At 39.3% G+C, this 21,782-nt stretch overlaps 1 protein-coding gene across 3 annotated transcripts in view; it reads left to right on the top strand.

Annotated features, from left to right (window-relative positions):
* ALS2 (alsin Rho guanine nucleotide exchange factor ALS2) overlaps positions 1-19,352 on the top strand; it is a 34,492-nt gene extending 15,140 nt beyond the window's left edge. For 2 of the 3 annotated variants that reach the window (XM_079311449.1, XM_079311450.1), the window contains exons 11-34: positions 94-274; positions 1,898-1,963; positions 4,344-4,506; positions 5,202-5,333; positions 5,568-5,696; positions 6,009-6,079; positions 6,432-6,498; positions 6,787-6,989; positions 7,135-7,200; positions 8,588-8,686; positions 9,167-9,331; positions 10,151-10,262; positions 10,560-10,637; positions 10,749-10,882; positions 12,390-12,578; positions 12,840-12,957; positions 13,510-13,667; positions 14,394-14,516; positions 15,021-15,197; positions 15,579-15,624; positions 16,105-16,166; positions 16,788-16,937; positions 17,192-17,288; positions 18,627-19,352. In XM_079311449.1, coding sequence (XP_079167575.1) covers positions 94-274; positions 1,898-1,963; positions 4,344-4,506; positions 5,202-5,333; positions 5,568-5,696; positions 6,009-6,079; positions 6,432-6,498; positions 6,787-6,989; positions 7,135-7,200; positions 8,588-8,686; positions 9,167-9,331; positions 10,151-10,262; positions 10,560-10,637; positions 10,749-10,882; positions 12,390-12,578; positions 12,840-12,957; positions 13,510-13,667; positions 14,394-14,516; positions 15,021-15,197; positions 15,579-15,624; positions 16,105-16,166; positions 16,788-16,937; positions 17,192-17,288; positions 18,627-18,665 — 2,825 coding nt within the window. In that variant the 3' untranslated portion in view covers positions 18,666-19,352. The remainder of the gene's footprint in view (positions 1-93; positions 275-1,897; positions 1,964-4,343; positions 4,507-5,201; positions 5,334-5,567; positions 5,697-6,008; positions 6,080-6,431; positions 6,499-6,786; positions 6,990-7,134; positions 7,201-8,587; positions 8,687-9,166; positions 9,332-10,150; positions 10,263-10,559; positions 10,638-10,748; positions 10,883-12,389; positions 12,579-12,839; positions 12,958-13,509; positions 13,668-14,393; positions 14,517-15,020; positions 15,198-15,578; positions 15,625-16,104; positions 16,167-16,787; positions 16,938-17,191; positions 17,289-18,626) is intronic. The other variant, XM_079311451.1, reaches the window with a different exon arrangement.
* The last annotated feature ends 2,430 nt before the right edge of the window (positions 19,353-21,782 follow it).

The following is a 21,782-nucleotide window of genomic DNA, read 5'->3' as shown; positions in this document are numbered from 1 at the left end:
AAAACATCTAAACAGCACCATGTTCAGATTCTCTTTGTTAATGGGTGCTGCCCTTTCATAAGGTAAGCTAAATTGCTTTCTGGTCTGTTACAGATAATTTGGGCAATGCAAATGCAATCCAGCTGTTGCAGGAAATGGCAAGCAGGTTCAGCAAGCTGTGCTATCTCATTGGTCAACATGGAGCTTCTTTAAGTAGCTTTCTTCATGGAGTAAAAGAAGCCAGGAGCTTGGCCATCCTGAAGCATTCCAGTCTCTTTTTGGATAGTTACACTGAGCAAGTATCCAATTCCCTCTCATCTTGAGTCTCTGCAGGCTTAATCTACTGACTGCAACAAGCCCTGAGTTAAGGGAAAGTAGGTCATAAGGAAAGCTGTGTAATTGTTGTATTGTTGTGATTTAGAAATGTATGGAGAGTTTTACACAAATGGATTCATTTTGTAGTGAGATGTATTTCCAAGTCTTCTCCAGTGGAGCACATGAACAGCATCACCTTCCTTTGTGTAAAACTCTGGGTACAGCCTCTTCCTTGGTTCCTGCCTATAAGCCTAAATATTCATCACTTATTAAGGGTTTTGTAGTATAATGTGATAGACTTACCATTGCTAGGCTGCTAATTAAAGCTACTTTTGGGAGGTTACTGAGGTTACAAAATACTTTTTCAATAGTCATTTACTAAAGATTGTTTTCCAGAAGAAAATTCGTCTGTCCTCATACCTGCTAAACAGCTGGCACTACACCTGTCGCCCAAAAACTGGAACTGCTTTAGTTGTCAGAATTAAGTCTGGATTTTCCTGGTTCTTGTTTTTATTGGCTTAATGCTTTTGGGAGCAAAGATCTGTGCAGTCAACCTTATTTAAATATGACAGAAGTCCCATCATACTTAATATTTTTGTGAAAAATAATGGCTTACCAGAAAGTTTTAACGTATCATATCTGCATATAGCCTTGGATACCAGATATCTGAAAATATCTAAGGAAACAAAATTTTGAGATTATCAACTTCTGTTGTTATGCAGTAGTTGTCAACTCTGTTATGCAGCAGCAGTTTGAATGAATAATTTTTGAACACAGACACAACTAATAACGTTTTTGCTAGATCAATGATAAGCTTGTGCTGTATCACCCTAAAAGATCCATCTCTATTTATCATATAGATTTTTCATAATTCTAAATATGTATTTTCTCGTTTTCTTACTTAGTCTTCAACTTGAATTTTTCTTGTAGCCTGGATTTTAAAAATTGGTTTTCATTACTCAGAATAGATTTTAATATCTTCTTCCTCAAAGACTGAAATACCTAATCTCTGTTCTCACTACTGCTTGTCTTCTGCTCTCCCCCTTTGCTCCCTATTGCTTACATGTTTTTATGTGTATGGCATCAGAACCTCAGTGTTACACCATGAGCATCTTTTAAGGCAGCATAATTATAGTCTGTTGAATGGGCTAAGCAGAAACCTCTTCCCTTGGAGAAAGGTGGTTTTGTTGTGTTTTTTTTAATGGTGATGGGGAGAAGCCATAATGTTGAATACTGGGAAAATAGAAAATTCCTCCCTTTAAATTTCCTTCTTGACTATAATTAGAAGCTAGCAGTACTAAATGGTTAAAATAGGTGGTTTAGTCTGTGCATGCCCAAATCTGAGAGAAAAAAAAAAAAAAATTGAATAAGCCCTCTGCATTGTGCTAGTGGCAGCAGAAACGTGTAGTGATGCATGTCCAGTGCTCCATGTGAAAGGTGAATGCCAAGTGTTCAGTAACACTGAGTGTTGCTCAAGTACCATGCAACTTGTGTAGTAAAAGATATTACAGATGTTGTTATGAACTCTTGGACATTTCAACAGTTGGTACTTTCAGGGATGTTTTCATTTTGTAACTGAAGATCTTTTTCTTCCCTATATTAGGTATTGTACTTCAGTAACGAACTTCCTCGTAATGGGAGGATTTATGCTCCTTGCAAAGCCAGCAATGTAAGCAAACCATTACCATTTTTTAGACATTTTTATCAATGAGCCAAGAACTGTAAAGAATGGAGAGTGTGTAGTAATGATCATGCAGAGACTTGGTCTCAGCATACTTGGGTGCACTAATTTCTTTTCCTTCAGACCAAGAGAAAGTTACCTCCTCTTAACTGTGATAAAAATTTAGGTTAAAATGCTGCTGAGTTCAGTTAGTTCATCTTAAAGGTGGAGAAAGGAGGAAAAAAGCTTGTTATTGTAAATTCCTTCAAAGAAATACAGAGTTCAGATATTGATTTTTTCAAAGTTTTAGATAAATGAGGTTAAAGTTCATCATTATTCAGTGTTCGTGTTTATTCTTCCAAATGTTGCTGTCAAGAAATGATGCAAAATAGCATTTCTTCATGTGCATCTTCTCTGCCTCTTAAGGTTTCTTCATTCTATTTCATGGAGAGATGCTGTAAATGTGAGGAATGAATTGAATTTTAAGGCCTGAGACAGTTGAGGTTTCTACATCATAAAGCTTTTTTCTCATTTATGTAGTAATGTAGTATTTTTGTCTAGAAAATAAAGTAACAATACTGGATCTCTCACACTAGTGCTTTGAAGAAGTTATTGTACTGAGGGTAATTTTTAATTTGCTTGTGGCATTGCTGCCTTTCCTTCACAAATTCTGTAATCCAGGAGTAATTCCATTAACGTTTATGGAGCACTTTGAATGCAGTGTAAATTATTGTGCTGGAAGTTCTTGGAAATGCAGGTACCTGGACAAGGAATATTCTGCCCTCAGGGACCAGTGCCAAAGTCTAAATACAGAATCCCCCTGCAGAGAGACACTGGGAATCTTTCTTCATTGGTCAGAATTTTTAGGGTGACTTAGAGGAAATCTTAGCTCAAGTATAAGCTTGTTTATAATTCATACTGAAATCACCCATGCTGAATTCATCACATCAGTTGTCACTGTTGGGTGTCACAGCTTCTTCTACTGCAACCAGGGTCCCATTAGGTAAATAACACTTCAGGGAAGAGACGTTGTGCAACTTTTGTTCTGCTCCTTGCAAAGGAAGGTTAAGAATATCTTTGCTGCTAATGATGAATTTCCCCCCACTCCTTCCCTGTGGGTTACTGTCTTAAGTAAATGGTTAATGGTGTCAGCCCATCTTTTATGGATGTGCTGCAGCATGTATGCATTAGATGTAGTCCTGTCTTTAAAAAAGTACCAGCTTCAGTGGAAGTCTCCATAGTTGGCAGGTTTTTGAGCATGTCCTCTAAAAGAATAGACGAGCTGTAGTGAGTGTTGTCTGTTATTGTTTGATGCTTTTCAACAGAGAAACCTCCATATAAGGATCTCAAAATTAAAAAGAGCAAGCTGTTCAGAGGCATAAATTTAAAATTAGGAAAAACAGTCTTCTCTCTAAAGAAGACTTTATTCCTAAGGCTTGTTCAATGACAGAGTTCTTAAATACCTCTAGTAGACCTGGACAAGGTACAGTATTTTGTGTGAATGGCGTCTTACTAATTGCATAGCATTCTTAGGGAGCCTGCTGTGAACTCTGCTCTGTTTTGCTGTCCCTGGGGTCTGCTCTCTCAGCCTCACCTGATTCTTGCAGCTTGTTTAAATATTTCCCAGCTGGATGTGTTTCAGTGCACATGTCCTATGTGCCAGCACCAGTGAGCACACACTTATGGTGAAGGAAAAGGAAAAATAGGTGTGCTTTCCTTTTAATGAAGAAATCCTGGCTTTGTGTGCTAATGTACTGTCTTCAGAATAATTTCCCTCTTCTTCTCTGAACTAGATTAGTTCTCCTTCTTGGAAGTCAGACTGAGGATTGAACAGATTTTCTGCCTTTCTCTGAGGTAGGATGTAATTTTTGTAGTTAGGTGAAGAACTGCTCAGTTGCCTTGAAAACAGCAGGGGAAAGAAATTATTTCAGTATATTTAGGGAAGTGCACTAGAGCAAAGTTAAGATTTTTTCAGGCCTTCTTGTATAAATCAACTGTGTTAGAAACTTACTACTCTAAAGGCAATGGGGAAGTTTTTCCACCTGTTTGTTTTTTACTAATCAAGTGATCAAAGAGGAAAAAGGTAATCGAATACACTCCAAGTGAGCAACATAGTCAACTTCCTTCAGTTTGATGATTGAGCATATGAAATTAGAAGTAAAAAAGAAGTCTTGTGTTGCAGTTTTACCTACATGTCTTTACTACTGTACTTCCTAAAACTAAATTGGGAATAGATGAATAATAAAATGCATTTGCCCTTATAATTTTTATTACTTTATGATAATCCAAAAAGGGGTGATCTGGGCTCATTTACATAAACATTACTGGTGTCTTAATGTCTTTTTTTTCTTCTCTCATCCTTCTGTTTCCCAATGGTTCCATCATTTAGAGACTTCTTGAGTAAAAACCAGGAGCTGTTACAGAAACTGTCTGAGAAGAATGAGGAAAACCTCCAGCTAGTGGAAGTTTTGAATGCTCTGTTTTTCATGCCATTTGGACGACTTCATAATTATGCCAGAACTTTGTTAAAACTTACCACGTGTTTTGAAGTGGTAGGTTGGCTTTTCTATCTATAGTTCAATAAACAAACTTATATAAAACTTACAGCTTGGAATTAACTGTGTAAAGCAAATGCCAGGTAATTAGAAACAGTTTATTCCTCAGAGGAGCTACTTCAAACTTGTGTTTGCTGCAGGGAAGATCTTGTAGATATATTTGCATAACCTTACACCACCTGCATGGATCACATGGCAGGTAGAAACTTGTTACCCTGCCAGAGCTTGTTTGTGTGCCTGAGTGCTTAATTGCAAATATATTGTTTTGATGTTTGCCTGTTGCTTTTCAGCTTCATCTGGCATCATTGCTGTAACTACCCTTGGCTCTAATACTCTACTAAAAACACTACATATATGTTAGGCAGACTTTTACCACCCATTTAGATGTATATAATTGCTTTGTTTGGAAATAAAAGATGACTAAACAGGAACAGTAACTCCTTGTACATTTAACCCAATATAGTAATTTAGAATATTGTTCCTGCAATTATGAGCACTAGTTGTGGTACAGCTTGTTAAGAAAAAAAAAAAAAAAAAATAGATCATCCTGTCTGCTCTGTTTATTACCCAGACCAACTGTCATGCACTTAGTGCTGATTGAATAGAATGAGCAGTTGTATTGCAGCTTGGTTGGTGGTGTTGGTACAGGGCTCAGAAACGCCCTCAGCTCTGTCTTACCTTGTGCCTTACAGGCATCTCCAGAGTATCAGAAGCTGCAGGATTCTAGTTCATGTTATGAGAGCCTTGCTGTCCATCTTAGCAGAAAAATGAAAGAAGCAGAATACACCCTTGGCTTCTGGAAGACTTTTCCTGGGAAAATGACGGTATGGTGACAATTGCCAGTCCATTAGCAGCTTGAATCTCTTGCTGTTGGTGCCTGTGTCTGTTACTGGTGCTGCTGTCTCAGTTGCACTTGCTGTTTTTTCCAGCTGGTGTTGCTGTAGTACTCTTTACTTTAGAAAGGCTGGGTCTTTACTGTGAAAGACTGAAGCACTGACCTTCAGTCCCAGTCAGTGAGAAGTGGGATGGTGTCATTTTGCTTTTGGCCCCACGTGTAGGACTCCCTGCGGAAGCCGGAGCGGCGTTTGATCTGTGAGAGCAGCAATCGGGCCCTGTCCCTGCAGCACGCAGGAAGGTTCTCTGTGAACTGGTTCATCCTCTTCAACGATGCTCTGGTCCATGCTCAGGTGAGCCAGCTTGAAGCCAGGCACAAAACCTTTTCTCTGCTTCAAACATTACATGCTTTTCGTACAGTGAAGTTTGTGTGGTGTAAAAATAAATCTAAAATTATGTGTCTTTTTAGCATTTGATTGCTTTGCCCTGTGGCTGGCATGGTTTCTGTTGGCTGTTTCTTGAAGCAAGGTGGTAGAATGAGTCCTTAATACTCAGTTTTTCCTAGTTCTCAAATAAAGGGAAAAAAGAAGCCATTTGGTGGGAAAATGGATCAGTTAATGGGTTAATGAATCAGTAACTGGTAATGTTTCTCTTCTTTCTTACAGTTCTCAACACACCATATCTTTCCCTTGTCCACACTTTGGGTAGAAGCTCTTTCAGAAGAAACTGGTAATGTGTGAGTATTCTTGCTTATGATGCTGAAATAGTCTGATACTCTGGGAGAGATCATGAGCATTTGGTAACCAATTATTGTGAACTTGGAGTGGAATACAGTGATTGCAGCCATGCCTACCCTTTTTTTTGTTTGTTTGGTTTGGTTTTTTTTCAGAAAATGTATTTCTATGTCTTTAAAGTTGTAAAGGTGGTAGAGAGAGAAGCAAGTCTTGTTTGCTGCTGCTTCTCTTTATTGCTAACTTAAAGGAAATTCTAGCTGGGGTAGGGAAAAGAAGATACAGTATAAATTATCTAAGAAACCTTGGGGTTTCAGGTTGGAATTTCACAGATTAAAATACTTTTCCCCCATGTAGGAACGGGTTGAAGATTACAACACCAGAAGAACAATTTGTTCTTGTTTCTTCAACACCACAGGAGAAGGTGGGCATTTCTACAAATTTGACATGGCTTCAGTGATACAAATGAGGCTTTATCCCCTTCTGTGAAACCGAACTGGGAGAAGGATTGTCTGAGTATTCCCCAAGAATGAAATCTTTCTGCAGCTGAGTGTGCAGGCTGGCTGTGCATGGTGCCTGAGTGTAGCAGTCTTGCAGTGCACAGCACTGTGCTGAGCAGTGGCAGGGACATGACTGTGCTTGCTGTAAAGGTGGGAGTTGGTGCAAAGACAGGTGTTGGCTACATCCTTTAATGAGCCACTTTCTGTTTCAGACCAAGTGGCTGAGGGCAATAAGCCAAGCAGTGGATCAGGCCCTTAGAGGGACTTCTGACATGATTCTGTATGGAGCTGGTGGGAATGTGCCAAGACAGGAACCTCCTATTTCTCGCAGTGCCAAATACACCTTCTACAAGGACCCTCGATTCAAGGATGCTGTTTATGATGGGAGGTGGCTTTCAGGAAAACCCCATGGAAGGTAAAAGTATTGGAATGGAGCTGTTGAAACCAAAATGAAGTGGTTGCTGTAACAATAAGTAGGCTCACTTACAGAAGGTATTTGGAAATTGCAAAGTGAATTGGTTATCTTATATATCTGTATATCTGTTTGTATTTTTTTCCAGAGGGATCCTAAAATGGGCAGATGGACGAATGTACTCTGGGACTTTCCGGACTGGGCTGGAGGATGGGTGAGATATTCTAACTACTTGTGGAACCAGGCAAGAAATACCTTTTGTTGTAGGAGAAAGCAGCAAAACCTTTTTAATTATTGGTTTTGCAGTGAGTCTTACTAACCTTCCTTACACAGTCATGCATCTTCTCTAGTGTTTTCTTAGCTGTATTTCTGGTAGAGCAAAGGTTTAGTAATTTAGCGAAGAGACAAAATCTTGAATTCAGACTTCAGGGTTTGGGTAAAAACTAAGGAGAGTATGTGATCTTATTATGAAGATAACTAGTACGGAGGAGACTGAAAGCAGACTGAACAGAAGGTCTGGACATTATGATGTTATCTGGTGAAACAAATAAAACCACTTAAAAATAACTTAATGTATTGCACAGCTTTGAATTAATCTGTGGACCTCATTGCTAAGAATCTGCTTAGAGCATTGTTGAGACTGAGAGATTAACTTACTTCCAAAGGCATTTTTATATGCATCTTGTGAACAGACATGTCTTACTGGGCAGGATAAAAATATGTGAGGAGTCCTGTTGTCTTCAAGATGTATTTTCAAAATCTTGAGTTGGAGGGAAAATTGAAATGGGGTCTGTATGCAGGCAGCTTTTTTAAATTCCTCTTGGCTATTGGTATAATGTCAAACCGTAAAACAAGATTAGAGCTTTGGTCATTTGTAACTAAATGTAACTAATCATGGAGATTTTAGGATTGTTGGAGATGGAAACACTGCAAACAAGTCCCACCCAGAAATAAATGGATTAGTATTTAGCTGTAATTGCTCAAAATATCAAATGTGTTCTTGTATTTTAGCATGCATGGTATAGTCTCAGCACTTAACAGCAGTGGCTTGTTGGGTGGACATGCTCTCAGGAGAACCCTCAGAACTGGATTTTGATTTCCCAGGAGATTAAAACCAATAAATACAATTGTGTATCTCATTCTTTTCAGGCATACTGAAATTGAATAATTCCTTGTTATTGAACATAATTGGAAGCTAGCATCTTTTGAGAAAATCTTTTCTGTAGCATTACATGCCCTCATCTTTCCCTGGAATAGAATGTACTTGAATTATCAAGAGCTGAAGAAAATAATAAAGGTAGAATCAGTGTTAAGATTTGAAAAGTCTCATGGCCTGAGAAAAATGCTGCAGCGTGGCTGCAAGAGCAGTATTTACCACATGTCACAATCAAAAAGGAGAGAGCAGTAAGGACTAAATTGACCTAGTGATGCTGCAATTTTTGCTTTCTCTTATAAAAAATATCACCTGTGACTGCTGTAGTTAGAGATGAACAAAAATGAGAGAGAGCATTCTGATTTTGGAATGGCTCTGTGATGTGTATCTGCTGTTAATGAAATGTATTGGTATTACAGCTGCTTGTGTTCCATTTCTGCACTGGCAGGTATGGTGAATACAGAGTGCCTAACAAAGCACTGAATAAAGAGGACCATTACGTGGGATACTGGAAGGAAGGCAAAATGTGTGGGCATGGAGTGTACAGGTAACCTGTGGCATTTGTGTTGCTGTCACTGCTCAGCTGCAGGAGAGCAGGGCTGGTGCTCTGACTTAGCCTCTGTGTGTAGCTTTCTTACATTGCAGACGTGTGGTCGTAGTTAGTGAGACTTATTTTCTGCTTTGCTCACAATGCAACTTCTGCAGTGGTCTGTTATTAATATCTGCTCTAATGTTGCTGCCACCTCGCAATATGAGAGGATTCTTTATTCTGAGAGATAAATATAACCTCCAATGGAAATATAACCTCCAATGGCCTTGCTTGTTGGGCAGAGAATGGCTTTAAAACAACAAAACATCCACAGACTTGTATTAAAGGATCACTTCTATCCCAAACATCCTTTAACTGTAGCTGCTGCTTGGTGTGGTTGTAATGCAGTTCCTTGAAGAAAAAAGAGAGGGTTATAACCATCAACCCCAACAGAGCAGCAGATGACAGGCCTCTCACTTGTTCTTGTTGCTGTTGCAGCTACGCCACTGGTGAGGTGTATGAAGGGTGTTTTCAGGATAACATGCGGCACGGGCACGGGCTGCTGCGCAGCGGGAAGCTCACCTCTTCTTCTCCCAGTATGTTCATTGGACAGTGGATTATGGACAAGAAGAGTGGTTATGGAGTTTTTGATGATATCACAAGGTAGTGCTTCCACAAATCCTTATAACTCAAGTATGACATGCAGTTGCAAAGAGTAGGAAAGGATTTGATTTTGAAATTAATTTTTTATTAATTGCATGGTGAAAATGTCATGTTCTCATTCAGAACAACTGGAAAAATAGGTTGTTTCAAAATATTTGGGACTTGCACTAACTTTCAACAACTCTAGCCTGACATTTGTGTGCTTATATACAGGAAAAAAAGTATTTAAAATAGTCTCAAGGAGGCTGATGTTTATTTGTAAGCAGGTTTTGTCTAATAAACTTTTTTATATCATGACTTTTGTTAGGCTGTTATACAGAAACTTACTGCAATGTGATGTGTTTCTTTACAATATTTGCATTCTTAGTACTTCAAAAATGTCATGTATGACTTTCTAGGTCTCCCTCCTATTCCCCAAAAAGAACATCCAGGTTGCTTTTTATTTTTTTATTCTCTTCAGTTTGAGTCACCTGACTTTAGGTAAAAGAAATAAAAAACTTTTGCAAAAGAAGAGCTACTCACGTTCTTTGGGGCATGCACTGGATTTAATAGGGCTTCAGCACTGTCTCAGCTCATCAGCTTGCTTGGATATGGCCAGTTTGAAATGTGAATTGGGAAAAAAACTTCACTCTAATTTACTTATATGAAAAAGACTCTGTATTTCCATGGAGCAGGTGAAGCTAAACTGACAGAGCCAAAGCAAGTGCTCTGTGACTCTCTTCTGATGATTTCTGTAATGTTCAAATGTGGCTGTAAAGCCAAAGAAAGAATAGAAATGTATTATTTAGACTCTGTTTTTCTTTCTTCATTTTTCTTCAGAGGAGAAAAGTACATGGGAATGTGGCAAGATGATCTTTGCCAGGGCAATGGTGTTGTGGTTACTCAGTTTGGACTGTATTACGAAGGAGCCTTCAGCACCAACAAAATGATGGTGAGTTGGACACTGGACCCTGGGCTTAGGGCTTCTCCTCTAAGTGTGGCAGCTTTTAGAGGCAGATGAGTGTGTTAGGCTGTGGAGACCTTCTGTTCTTATAATCTGCTGTTGGCCATGCTCTTAGAATTATCTTTATTATCCCTGGTCTGTTTTACCTAGGACTACTTCAGAAAGAGTTTAAAAATTACTGCTTACTAAGAATTAATAGCAGGTTTTCTAAAGCTCATCTTTAGACCTGTGATCTGGCCTTCTCTTATAATTACTGCTATGTGTTCTTTATGAATCTTTTTGTAGGGGACTGGAATTCTGCTTTCTGAGGATGATACAGTCTATGAGGGGGAATTTTCAGATAACTGGACTCTGAGTGGAAAGGTCAGTATTACAGCTGTCACTTGTAAACTGTTACCATTTAAGAAAATAAAAAGGTTGTAATTTGGTTCCCAGTGGATTTTAGTTAAAAGTTTTTTATTATCTATTCTCAAGGGAACACTGACCTTGCCAAATGGAGATTATATTGAAGGTCTCTTCAGTGGAGAGTGGGGATCTGGAATAAAAATCACTGGAACCTACTTCAAACCTAGTTTGTATGAGAATGAGAAGGACAAGCCAAAAGCACTGTGAGTGTTGAATAATAAATAATTTCTCATATGGCTCAGTAATACTTAGGAACGGAAAGATTTGACTTTTTTCAAAGACCAGTCAAAAATACTCCTTCCAAAGAAACAGTGAGAGTTTGAAAATATTTTCCTCTTTCTTGCTGCTCAGGAAATTAGATAAACATTATTTTATAGTTATTCTTGCTTTAATTACTACTTGAATATGCAAATAGTGGCATGAAATTACAGAACAGTTGATGCGCTGCTACTGTGCTCTAGCAGTCTCAATTTTTTTTGTATATGTTGGAACTGACTGGTAGAACCTGAGTTCACAGCTGCTGCTGACTTTGGAGCTCCTGAGAAAGACTATGTGTATGTGGTAGCACTATGTAATGGTTTAGCAATTGCTGTATGGGATTCAGTGTCTTGGAAGAGTGCTCTGAAATTTCAGATTAAAATGGGAAACACGACTCTGATATTTTTACATAGATAACTTCTCAGTTGGCTTCCTGAAGCTTTCACTGGTAATTTCTTTTGACAGTGCTGACACCTATAACAGCATGCAAGTTAAGCAGGGCCTCCCTGCTGAACTGAACACTTGCAGCCTTCGCAGCTGTCTGCTTTTTACCCCAGTAGGGAGTCTATGAATTAATGTATGTACATATTTTTGAGGATTGCTTGTGAAATAAGGGTTTCATCTACACTCTTCTGACTGTCTTCAAGTTGAAAATCTTCTGGTGTAATTTCTGAAAAGGCTTAGAATCTTCTTTTTCTGCTTTGTGAAACTGGCAGCATGGGGAAATGCCCATGTTGCTAGTTCTCATCTCAGATGTGCTGGAAGAAATATTAATGAAAGGTCTGACAATTTCTGACACTTGGTTTAAATCAAGATAGAACTGTTAACCCTGAGAGCAGTTGTTTTGAGAAAGCTTTTCAAAGCCCTAAATTTCATTATATGTCTGAGATATCTTTCTCTGTATACAAGGGAAGAAGAGCTCTTGGGTTTCTTCTGGCTGTAGGTGGTCCTTGAGCATTGTCTGGCAGTGAAAGGATGCCTGGTTTTGCTCTGTCAGCACATCCCTAACATGTCACGCAGCATTATCTGTAGCTGCTACTTCAGGGTCAGCAGCTGTGTACCCACCCTTGGTATTTATGTGGGTAGCTGTGCTAGTTGTGTACTCCAGGACAGCGAGATATTTGGGACTTACTTATGCTGTGTCCTTGCTACATGAATGTTTCCTGAGACTTGTGAAAGAGTACCACTGGTGAAGATAAGCACCAGCCCTGTGTTGTACTGCTTCTTGGAAGGCTGCAAGAAAGAGTAAAACTAACAAGGTTCAGAGCTGTTTTTCTCATGTAGGTATTAGTAGTAGGCTCTAGCTTTATTCTTAGTGATAAAACTTGGTTTACAGTAGAGACTGTTAAGTCTGTCAGCTTTTGCTAAAACAGTGTGAGAGATTAGGTTGACATTAGCCATGGGTGGTTTTCAAGCTGAATATGTTGTTTCATTGCTATTTGATTTTAACAGACCCACTGGTCATTTTATTAGGCGGAAACTTGGGATCCTGGCGGTGTCCCCTGATGAGAAATGGAAGGCAGTGTTTGAAGAGTGCTGGAACCAGCTCGGGTGTGAGAGCCCTGGCCAGGGGGACAGATGGAAGGCTTGGGACAACATTGCGGTGGCTCTGACCACCAACCGACGGCAGCACAAGGACAGGTTGGCTCCTGCAGAACTGTCAGCAAGCAAAACAGGGTGGAGGAGGAAGCTGGAATTGCACATGCCTCTAAACTAGAAACTCTGACTCTAAAGTTTTAGTTATAACAGCAAATCCCAAGCAAAATAATAACCTTATTGCTCTGCACTACAAACCCTTTCAGGGACATAGTGCTGTGTATTACTAGTTGAGTTGTTAATGTCAGGGGCTTCTTCCCCATTGTATATATCAACCTGTACAATGTTTGTCTTTTTAAACTGCAGCCCAGAATTACTGAGCCGCTCACATACTCAGACACTGGAAAGTTTGGAGTTCATTCCACAACACATTGGTGCCTTCACCCTGGAAAAATATGAAAATATAAAAAAATATTTGATAAAGGTATTGTGACTGAAATGCTCACATAATAAGGCATGGCAAAGCATGACATCAAGCTCTCTTAGTAATAGCTTTCCTAATTATTTCCATATTTGCACTCCTGTAATCTGTAGTTCATGCTTGCTCATCACTTCTTAATATTTTGAAGTCCACAATTAAGACTAAAATCATTGAATGCCTAATGAATGCTCTCTTAAACAGGTCAATTGCTGTTTTCACTCTTTAATGTTGGAGGTTCCCAGCAAAGCATCTTGAAATACTTGCTAATTTTTGCATGTTAATTTTAAGAGTACTGGACAAATAACTAGTCCAGGTAGTAACACAAGTTCTTGTACTGTCTGGACTCCTACAAATTGTATTTAGCTGCCACAGAAATCGTATGATCCAAATGGCAATTTGTTAAATACAGCTCATTTTTGAGATATGTAATATATTTTTAAAAATATATTTTTAAAGCCTGTTGTTGAACCTCCCACCCATGTCTCTTGGATTACATTTGTTTAACTTGTCTGCCATTCATCTATCTGACTGGCCAATTAAAATCCTTTGTCTCAGGCTTGTGATACTCCTCTCCATCCCTTGGGCAAGCTGGTGGAAACACTGGTGGCAGTCTACAGAATGACCTATGTTGGAGTAGGAGCAAATCGACGACTGCTGCAGGAGGCTGTGAGAGAGATCAAGTCCTACCTCAAACGCATCTTCCAGCTGGTCAGGTAACGAGACTCATGTCCAAGTCAGATTGCTGCTGAATTCCTTGAAGCTCTCCCATGTACTGAGGCTGTCTAGTGCTGTGCAGTTCAAAGGTGCTGACATTGTTACTTAATTTTGGAGGTTGCTTGTATTTTCCTAATCTTTTGAAGGAGTCTTGAATGCTTTATCAAAAATGGAAAAACTTTACTCTTTACACTTTTACTGTGTTACATCTTACATTGTACTTTAAAATGTGGCTTTAAGCAGTTCTCCCAGAAAATGGATTTACAGTGTAATGTCTGTGGATATTGGTGTTGTGCAGACAGTGGTTAAAGGGTGTAGAACACTAGTGAGGATAGGGAATTCCAGTGTATTCCATAAAGTTCTTACCAATATGACATTAAAGTTCTTACCAACATGGATGAACAATCTTCCTATGAAGAGCTGGTTTATATACTTGAAAATAATTACAACTTTAATTGTGTCCTGCCAGTCTGAAAGAGAAATACACCAAATTACTAACAATTAGAAGCCTTAACTGGAGGGTAGTGGTGTCAATGTAGGAAAGGTGTCCTTTGCATTGGAGGGGCTGGCCTTCCTAAGTTTTCTTCCAGGGAGCTGGCACTGTGTGTTAGCTGTACTGTCTTAGCCCATCATCTGTTATTTCTGCTGACTTTCTTCTCTCTGGTCTTGCCTTGGTGCTGAGATCTGTGTGGAGTGACCTCAGATGTTGTTGTGTTGCCGTTTAGGTTCTTGTTTCCTGATCTCCCGGAAGAGGGCAGCACAATTCCATTTGTGGCTACGGAGCCAAAAGGAAGGCGATCGTTTTGCAGTGGGAAATCTGATTCCAGATCAGAATCTCCTGAGCCAGGGTACATAAAGGAAAAATGAATAAAAAATAACAAAGCTTTTACTTTATTTGTTGTGATTTGTTTTATTTGGGTGGCGGAAGAAGGAAAAACAATATTCAACTGCTGGTTCTAAGCAGTGTTTTTTCCCCCTTTGGGTCTGATGGCAGATTCTGATAAGCAAACGTCCACATTATGGCTGTAATAAGCATTTCATGTTTGTCCATGCAATGGCTCTTTACAGAAAATTTGCTCTCGTCTGTTATGGGTATGCAAGTTAAGGCTCGGGCCTGGGCTTCAGAAAAGTATTTGGGATAAAAGCACTGGAGGTAGTTTATAATTTTTTCTCATCAGAGTTGTTATTTGATGGATTTGTACTTATTTTTTTACTCTTATAACTCATAGAATAGGCTCATGCTACATGAAAGATTTGTTCCAATGATTTTCATTCAATTTTTATAGATAATTGGGGTTTTTTTTTTAATGCCTTCCTCTGCAAACCACCCTCTCTATGTTTTTTTGTTGCAGCTACGTGGTGACCAGTTTTGGCTTGCTGCTCCCTGTATTACTGCCACGCCTCTATCCCCCTCTGTTTATGTTGTATGCCTTGGACAATGAGCGTGAGGAGGACATTTACTGGGAATGTGTTTTACGCCTAAACAAACAAACTGACATGGCTCTTCTCAGCTTTCTTGGAGTGCAAGTGTGAGTATGGTGCAACAATGAAACAGAAACTGGAGCAGGTTGTGGCACGTCATTAGATAAAGCAACCAAGAGCCCCAGTTTTCTGAAGTATTTTCTCAGATTTAAATGCATCTAAACATGTCATTAAGCTAATTAGAAAGGTTGAGAGCGTGAATCAAACCTTCCCTCTTCCGAAATGGGGAGGTGGAAGGGATGGGAAGGAGGTAAAGATTGGTGTTGCAACAAAAGCAGAATGAGACATTTCAAATTAGACAGTTTTCTGGGTACCTGTGGGTGTAGTTGATCCTGGTTGTATCTCAGAATGTGATGACTTCATTCCTGTAATGCGAAAAGTACTTTAAGTCTATGTTCTTTCAGTGGACTGTGTTGGGTTTCTTGCAGGAAGTTTTGGCCAGGAACTGTGTCCATCCTTGGAGAGAGTAGAAAGGTATGTTCATTGGGCTTTAAGTGTTTTGTCCAGTGCTCAAATCATCAAAGTGATCACAGAATTTTTGACTAGGCTTTTTGCTTAAGATATGCCATTTTATTGTATTTCCCTTAAGTTTGCCTACTTTTTAAGTGCTACAGTAACGACTGTAGCAGGGTCACTGGACCAGGTGATCCCCAGAGGTCCCTTCCAACCCCAGCCATTCTGTGATTTCTTACCGTGGCCATCAGTCCAGCTTTATTACTCAGAGTGACTGAATTCAAGGGACTTTTGCTTGGTCTCTAGTTATGAAAGTGTGAGAATAAACGTCTAGCAAGGAGATTTTTAAGATGCTTAATTTAAAGGGTTATATCATTATTTATTTTCTGATTAGAAAAAATATATAGTTTACATTCTTAATCATTACCTTGTTGAAAGAGGCTGAACACTGAACAGTGGGGGTGCTGAACCTGCCTGATAAATCTTACCATGATTACACAGGTATCATCAAACACTAAAGATGCCTGCTTTGCCTCTGCTGTTGAATGTTTACAGCAAATCAGGTAATTCTCTTCAATTTGTCTTTCAGTGTTTTACTGTTCCTGCTAGAGTAGTATCTGGTTTATTTGACTGGGATCCTTTACATGTCACCCCTTTTTGTTCACCTTTGTAAGATAAGACACTAAGATGTTTTCTAGTTCTGAGTAAAAATGCAATTTCTTCTGCTGCGGAATGAAGTGTGCCTCATAAACACTAAACACAACAGAAAGGTGTCTGTGGGGCACCACGTATAATCAAAGGCATAAGAATGTCTATCAAACACACATGTGAATTTCCAAACAGCTGTGGTAAAGTGACCTGAGCATGGGAGGCTTTTCTGTGTCTGTTATGCAAGAATTTAAGAAATGAAAAATATTTTAGAAAGGAATCTTTTCCCTTTTACCACTGTTCTAAAACACTTTAAAAGTTTGAAGTGAGTCTGACTTGCAGTAGGGTGCCTTGGTGTGGTGATTGTAGCCTGGGTCCTGTGCAGCCTTGGCAGCCCTAGCTCTGCTGCAGTGTCAATGTCTGACTGACCTCCCTGGGCACAGGGAGGGCCATGCTGGCCAGCAAACTCTTCCAAATTTAAATGCAGATCTCTCACTGCTTACTGTTATCCTGATTTACTTTTGCTCTCCAAACAGTACCACATTTACCCCAACTGACAAGCTGAAGGTGATCCAGCAGACTTTTGAAGAAATCTCCCAGAGTGTACTTGAGACCCTTCAGGAAGATTTTCTGTGGTCCATGGATGACTTATTTCCTGTTTTTCTCTATGTGGTGCTACGAGCCAGGTAGGCATTAAGGGTGGCATCAGTCATAAGCTGAGCATAGGCAGTACAAGTACTTCTGTGTTAAACACTACTGCTGCTTGTTATAGGATTAGCTACTGGCTTTTTGAACTGTAAATTTTCCAATTTGACTGCTTGCTTTGACCTGAAAAAGTCTTTAACAGTTTAATATGAAAAGGCCTTGAATTCAGAATTAAGAAATGTTATACTGGCACCTTTTGTTCCTGTGTTCACTTTCCCACTCTCACATGTGGCAGGATAAGGAATTTGGGGTCTGAGGTGCACTTAATTGAAGACCTGATGGATCCCTATCTCCAGCATGGGGAGCAAGGCATCATGTTCACTACCTTAAAGGTATGAAAATTATTCAGTTATTAAAGACTTTCTTTGGCAATAACCAGCTTTTTACAATGAAGAGCAGCTTAGGATAAGTGTATGAACATTAGGCTATAACTTCTTTGACTTTTTTAATTAAATTTTTTATTAGGATCAGCAAGGAAATTTAATGTAGAGCTTTGGATAACCTCCTAATTGCAAGTACTGCAACGAAAAATAGTGCAATGTGCAAGTATGGATTAGTCAAAGGTAATATTGGTTGCTGTTGAACTGTTCTAAATGCTCACCTGGAGCTTGTCATTCCCCTGAAGCATAACAAGCCTTACTGTCCCTATAAAAATTGAAATTAAGTGCTTCTTTGGAGATTAGCCCATTCCATTAAAGCGTGAGTCTAACATTACATTGAGACTTTCAAGAATGCAGTTTTAGGGTAAAAAACTCTGTCACTTTCTAGATTTTATTAAGTATTGTTATCTTTTTAAGTATGGGAAAAGAAAGAGTGTGTTTGGAAGAATATCCTGTTGTACAGTAAGACATTCATAATGGAAATATGCGTTTCTGGTATCTCAAAACTGTTTATCATATGGATCTTGGGACAGTTGAGCCATGTTGGAGCCTTTTAGTGGTGGTGTTTTGGAGGGAGGCTGTTAATCTTAAACTGAAATGTTAGGTTATCATAATTGTATTTTCTGTCTGTGCAAACTCAGAATGGTTGGGTTCTCCATTTTGAAGATTTTTTTTAAGACTTTTCATTTCATAATGTTGCAAAAAACAAAAGTTTGCATTGGTTCAAATTTACTAAAGAACTTACATGGTGGAAAGCAGAAGTAGAATCTAACTTACCATGAATGCAAGTGTTGTCTGACACATTTATATTAAGTTCCTGATCCCGGTTGGCCTGACCTAGTGCATATTTGAACCAACATTAAGAAGTGAATAACTCTCAACAGGAGGTCAGGGTGATGGAAATCTTTGCTTTTCAGTCTGAGTGCTTCATCCCTGCATCCTTGTCCTGTAAAAAATAATTCTTTTTTTTTTAGTCTTTCTGTCAAAAGGCAAAGAGAGGCTTGTAACCAAAAATATACTTTCCTTTTGGCATAGCTGGGAGCTGTGGAAATAGAGCCACAATTCATGCCATTTTGCTTGATTAGGTGTTGGATGTAATTTGTAACTTAGTTTCCTGTTGCTCATTTTGCTAGCTTACATATCAGAAGGTTCTCACATGTTGAGTGCCACTGTATCATCACTGCTTGTAGAGAGCCTTGCCCTCTGTTTTCTTGCATTGAAAACAATCAACTTTTTTGTGTGTGATGGCTTACTGTGAACTTGTGCTAATCTGAACTTTGTTTAATTCAGGCGTGTTACTACCAGATTCAACATGAGAAGCTTACCTAGACCATCATTTACAACCTGCCTCTGTGAGATAATCTACTCAGTGGAACTTCACTAATAACCACCTTTTCCCTGAAATGGCCCTTAGAAAATACTTGGTTATACTTCTACTGCTGCAGATGAAAATACTCAGTTGTTTCTTCTGAACTCCCAGTTCTAAGATTTAAAAACTGCAGCCAGAAGCTTTCTGTGAAGTGGTGATGAAGTTCACACTTGGTTTGTCAAGTACCTACCAAGAAGAAATACTTTCCTATTCTAACAGATTATTTACTCCTTTTAATTTATCCATGCTGCACAAAGGCATGGCATCTACATAGAACACGTGAGCATCTGGACCGCATGGCTTCCAAAGCAGTGGGTTTGTTTTTCTTATTCCTGGTTCAGCAGCAGGAATGTTTAAAGGGAATGAATTGCACCACAGAACCACTTGGTCTTCCTGAATTAAGCTGTATGTTTGTTTATTTAAGAAAATAGAAATATGTTAGTATTTATAATGGGTACCTATAGTGTGTTTGGCTATAACGGTTTTGAGGCATCTGTGTTGAACAACATTGCTGAATGCAGTGTTCATGTGCTGTTGTGGAAATAATCACACTGTTATGGACTTCCCTGTTTTACTAGACTTGTAAATATACAGGCATTTACCATTCTTTCTGTTTATGAAATAAATAAAAGGCACTGACCACTTCAGATTTTGGCACTGAATGAAGTGCTGTGCAGTGTTCCATTTGTTTACCCTGAGGACAAACGCTGTCTCTGTCAGCCCTTGTGGAAGGAGGTGAGAAGGATGCTCTTGAACACATGTGCTGAGTTGACCCTGGTTAATACCAGATGCCCCCAGGCTCCTCTCTCACTCCCCTCCTCAGCAGCAAGTGATGTCTGGCCCCTTCCCGGGAAGCAGGGCTCAGCATGCAGAGCTGTTGCCCCAGAGGTGAACTCCTGGCACCAATGCCAAGCTCTTCCCACTGCAGGGAAGCTCCTGCAAGTTCACCCCGCAGGCTGAGTTGGGGTTGCTCTTCCAGTGGGTTTGGAGCTGCTGCCATTGCTCCTGGTTTTGCCTGCACTGAGCCAGAGCTGCCTCTGAGGCAGAGCTTCAGTGCTTCCATGCTTGCCACTTGGAGCAGGACTAGGCTGTCTCTCTTGGCTAATGACAAGGTGTTCCCGCTTTGGTAAAGCCCCCTGCAGTCCCTTAGCACAATCCTGATCATGCCTGCTGGAGCAGTTCACCTTGGAGGCTGCAGAGAAGAAGTAATTTCCCTGGGGAATCTGAGTGTGTGTGTGTGTTCTGTGGTTTATGGCTAACTTCATTTATACCAGTAACACTGGTGAGTAACAAGAGTACTGCAGTCAGTACGAGGTCTGACTCAAAGAAATTAAAAAGGGGGGGGAAATGGAGATTACAGAACATTAGAATGGCTTAAATTATGTTAGACTGCCATAGATATTGCTTATCATATTTTGAAGTAGTGGTCGTGTCTTGTATATTGGCATCTAAATGGAAAGAAACTATATGCCAGAATACTGTTGTGTTGGACAACAGCAGTAATGTAGCAGTTTCATAATAAAGTAAAAGTGGTCTTCTCAAAATTATTTATAGTTTTATCAGAGAAGGGGAGAGAGTAATTTTGGAACAATGGTATTTAAAACTACTGTTAAACTTGCAACAGACTATAGTGATGAGAGAATATAGAGAGTGAACTTCATGTTTACAAACAGTTTAGTGTTGGCTTAATCTTTTTTCTTTAAATTATAATGAATAATTCAAGGAGAGATAAGCAATAATATGAATCAAAGGGAAGCTATAAAAAGCTAACCTGAGAAGGGGGAAAGAGACACAACTAGGGGTGAAGAGCATAATGAAGGATAAGGCAGAATTCAAATGCTTCACCTTGCACCAGATGCAGCCTTTCCAAGGCTGGATATATATATATCTTGGAACTCCATGTAAAAAAAAAACAACAAACCTGATTCCTGTAGGAACAGAACTGCTTTTGAAAAGGGGCTGTGCTGAACAGCTGAGGAAATCAATGGCAAATAATTTTCATCAAAATATCTGAATTCAGGATTCATTTTGCCTTTTGTAAGAGTGTAACCATGTAAAACAGATTTGGGATTGGTTTTTGCCCCCAAAACTGCTTTGAATTAGCATTTGTTCTATTTGGATATTTCAGAAGAAAGGATTTTAATATTCTGCTTTGCTTCACATGACCTAAGTGCTACATGGATTCATTGTTTTGAACCAAAAATGTAACTGGAGATGGGAAATTCTTCCATATTGCTGCCTTTCAAGAACAAGGTGTAGCTACAAACATGTAGCAACTTTAATGATGTAAATGGTACAAAGCTGAGAACTACAAAACCCAAAGGATACATCTGCCTTTTCATCTATAAACAAGAGGTAGGTATGTATATATACACTCAGTCTCTTAGAAAAAGTAGTGGTATCACATATGAATTTAGCTTGGCTGATTAAGGGAAGCAGACAGTCTGGGCTGGATTATTTTTGGTCCTTCTGATATATAGCTCAGTTATTAGCTGAAGAGAATCCCAGGATTAAATGTGCTTCTGACACAGATTCCACTTTACAGCCGATCTGGGCTGTGATGCGCTAGGAAATCAGTACAGAACAGCTTTATGTATTGCTTTAACTAACAAAGAAATGAGTTAACCTGCAGGACCTTTCCATCTGGATTGCTTCAGGGTAATTACTTTTTTTCTTTTTTTTTTTTTTTTTTTTTTTTTTTTTTTTTTTTTTTTTTTCTTAAATGGAAAGCCGGATATTTCCTGTGCTGCTGCAGAAATCCTGTAACCAGCTACAGAAGATCAGCACGCCGGTGTCTCACTACAATCACAGGCACTGTAGCTGCAGACAGACCCCAAGTGATAAGCACCCTATTGACTGGGAAAGTTGATGAAAATAAGAAACTATTCAAGTGAGAGGTGATGTAAATTAGTTTTTTTATGCAAGAAAAGGGTTAAGGGGATTTGTTCTCTTCTCCTTGTTAATGAGCAGTTCTAAGGTTAGGTTTCTGCGGATTAGAAAGGAGAGGATGTCCATAGATTAGCTGGGGCAGTGGGGTTACTTGCTGTACTAACATCCAATACTCTTTCCCTCTGGAA

The sequence above is a fragment of the Erithacus rubecula genome (assembly GCF_903797595.1).
Source record: "Erithacus rubecula genome assembly, chromosome: 8".
Lineage (NCBI taxonomy): Eukaryota > Metazoa > Chordata > Aves > Passeriformes > Muscicapidae > Erithacus > Erithacus rubecula.
The sequence above is the reverse complement of the archived record's forward strand: the minus strand, read 5'-3'. Positions and strand labels throughout refer to the sequence as shown.